This window comes from Pyrus communis, chromosome 1 (assembly GCF_963583255.1).
Source record: "Pyrus communis chromosome 1, drPyrComm1.1, whole genome shotgun sequence".
NCBI classification, from domain to species: domain Eukaryota; kingdom Viridiplantae; phylum Streptophyta; class Magnoliopsida; order Rosales; family Rosaceae; genus Pyrus; species Pyrus communis.
The window spans coordinates 35,898,105-35,901,244 of NC_084803.1; the positions used below are offsets into that span (position 1 = coordinate 35,898,105).

The window sequence follows — 3,140 nt, forward strand, 5'->3', positions numbered from 1 at the left end:
TTTTTTTCAAAATTATAATAGGAAGATTATAATGGGTTCATTTTTTTTTTTTTTTTTTTCGGGTGAACATAGGTTCAATTCTTTTTACTATACAAAACTTAAAAGAAAGTAGCGCCAACTGCCAAGCTTACCACTTAGAGGAAAATTTGTTTATATTATAATGGATTTTGTTTTTTGAGAAATCGAAAATTTATTTTGGAATAGTTATAGATTTTGATAACAAAAAAATGTTGTAGTTCTTACAAAATCCATAATGAAGTACGTTTGGTTACGAATCAGTAACATTTTTTTTATTTTTAGGGTTTACGTTTCTATCAATTTGGGGGTTTTAGCCAATTAGGAGTTTTAGGATTTTAGGGTTCGGGTTTAGACAACCAATTTAGAGTTAGGGTTCATATTAGTAAATAATTTGTGTATTCAATTTCTTTTAAATTTTTGGGGGCTAAATAGTCATTTCATGTTAAGATACATGAGTGATTTAATAATACATATTTACGTGGGGTGCAAATAAAAAAACCCTTTCTCTTTTCATGTAGCTTGGTAACACATTAGGCAATAATGTATTTTTAACTTCTGAAACAAATGATTTGTCAAAATTGAGTCGGTGATCTCAAAAAATACTTATGTGGAAGTTCAAACAATACTGCTTGTGTGCTGAGAAATGAAATAGTTAACATTTTACATATCGGAAATAAAACTACAATTGGTAAATACCTCGACATTCATAATATAGTTTTCTGGAAGGATCCGCTGAATTCCAAAGATTTAATTGTAAAAGTTAAACCGAAACATGCGGTGAGAAAAGTAAAAACTTTATCTAGGGTGGGAAAATTAAGAATTTGATTCAAGAAATGAATAGAGAGTGCAAAAATATCGTGTTTCAGACCCATAATCAGAACTTTTCCAGGTAATCCCTGAGAAGGATACCTGTGTTGTTCATAAAATTTGTGCTATTCCTTTGCCTTTACATGAGCAAGAAAGATGATACATGTGTTTGGGGCCCTAATGCCAATGAGAAATTTTCAGCTGTAATCGAGGTTTCTCTTTATAAACTTACACGTTAAGGGAAAAAAATAATATCTCCAACGAAAACCGGAGCCGGCGTTAAGCATATTGCGTGGGGCCCTCCATACCACCCATCAAATTAGTCAAATGGGCTCTCCCCACGCTCGATTTCTTCCAAAAACAACGCGGTCGCTTCTCATTTCTCCCAAATCGAGCAAAACCCACTAGACTCTGTCTCTCTGAGCTGAGAGCCCATCCGAACGACGACTCTCTGATCGTTCCAATGGACGGTTTCGATCGCCTCCCCGACTCGCTCATCCTCCAGATCTTCGACTCGGTCTCCGACATCAAGACCCTCATCCGCTGCCGCGCCGTTTCCAAGCGATTCAACTCGCTCGTCCCCCACACAGACTCGCTCATCCTAACCGTCGACCGCGTCATATCCTCCGATTCAGACTCCGACTCGGAAAGCGACGACGTTTCGCACCTCCTCGTCGCCTTCCTCAAATCCATCCTCAAATCGCTCCAGGACCTAGTCTCGGCCAAGCCCGACCCGACCCAGACCCGCTCTCAGAATTCCCCCGCCCAGATCCTCCGCTCCTTCCACCGCGTCCGAAGCCTCTCGATCGAGCTCCCGTCGGGCGATCTCCGGTTAGAGAAGGGGACGGTGCTGAAATGGCGAGCTGAATTCGGGAAAACTCTGAAGACGTGCGTGATCCTAGGGTTCCGATCCGTCGTCGCCAGCGGGGACAATCCTGTGGCCGGAGAGGAAGCGGACTTCGCCGGAGGTCTGAAGGTGAGGGTGGTGTGGACGATTAGCGCGCTGATCGCGGCGTCGGCGAGGCACTACCTGCTGAAGGAGGTGGTGAGGGAGCAGAGAGGGCTGGAATCGCTGGTTCTGAGGGACAGAGAAGGAGAAGGCACGGTGGTGATGAGAAAGGAGGGGCTGAGAGAGTGCAGGAGGGAGGACGCGTGTGGGGAGGCGGAGGAGGTGGAGGAGGAAGAGGGATGGGATAGAGGGAGGAGCAAGGTGCCGAGCGTGAGGATGAGGATGAGGCACGTAGCGAGGGTGGAGCTGAAGGGCGGGGTATGGGTGGAGGGGGCCACACTTGTTGTGGTGAGGCCGAGTTTGGGGGATGACGTGGAGGATGGGGATTTGGCGATGGAGGCGTTTGGGAATGATGGGATGTACGGGGAGGTTGTAGTGGAGCTGCTCAAGGCCAAGAGTTATTTACTGGAAATGAACTCTTTTTAGTTGACCATGGTAAATGGTAAATGGTAAAAATGTATTTGCTTTTACTTCACTTGTTTTTTGTACATTCTCTCTGTATTTTGTGTTGCCATGATTTTCTGACTTTGTACCTGCTAATATTATGAGGGAATGAAATCCTGTTTTTTTGTTGCTAAATTCCGAACTCTTAACGGAGCTGGTATTACAACGAGGTAATTCACTCATGACAAAATTACGTCGCCGACGCTCTATTTGACATATTATTGCCAGTTTCAATAGAATTTATTTGCTAGTTTTATTGTCAAACCAAATTTATTTGACAATGAGTAACATTTGAACAGTGATCACTTGCAGGAGACGTGAGTTAGGTTAGTTTGCGTACACATTGTCATTATCCGAAAACCCCAAACACCGGAAAGTCTTCATCTTCTGTTCCCAGGTCTCCACTTTCTTCCAACTCATGGCCTGAATTATACATATGTAGCTTCCGGAGTTCCTACCACACCTAATCTCATCAACCCTTCTAACAAATTCCATAATCTTTTCCTTCTTAAACAGAACAAATCTCCGAAAGTGGAACATAATTTTGGAAATGCGATTTAGAGCTTATACCCAAACTCTTTAGAAACTCAAAAATGGGCATCAAAATCTTCACCACATCATGTCTGAGATACCACCCTAAAACATCAATTTCTTACAACCGAAAAATCTCCTCAACACCAGAAGAGAAAGGGCAATCCAACGATGGGCACTTCGCCATATAAACTCCAGGGATCATGGCATATAATTTCGGCAATGTCAGAGATTTCGAAAAGCCATAACCTTGATCTTGGGTTTTATGGCTTTGTCAAGATGGGAGTGCAGGACGGGATAGTCTGTTTCTGTGGATGAACATTGCCCATGA

The 3,140-nt window shown here is 43.1% G+C and overlaps 1 protein-coding gene across 1 annotated transcript; it reads left to right on the plus strand.

The window, feature by feature from the left end:
- The first annotated feature begins 985 nt into the window (after nucleotides 1–985).
- On the plus strand, nucleotides 986–2,359 carry LOC137747158 (F-box protein AUF2). The gene has a single exon (XM_068487194.1). It carries the CDS (start codon nucleotides 1,289–1,291, stop codon nucleotides 2,258–2,260), a length of 972 nt encoding a protein of 323 aa, XP_068343295.1. The 5' UTR covers nucleotides 986–1,288; the 3' UTR covers nucleotides 2,261–2,359.
- The last annotated feature ends 781 nt before the right edge of the window (nucleotides 2,360–3,140 follow it).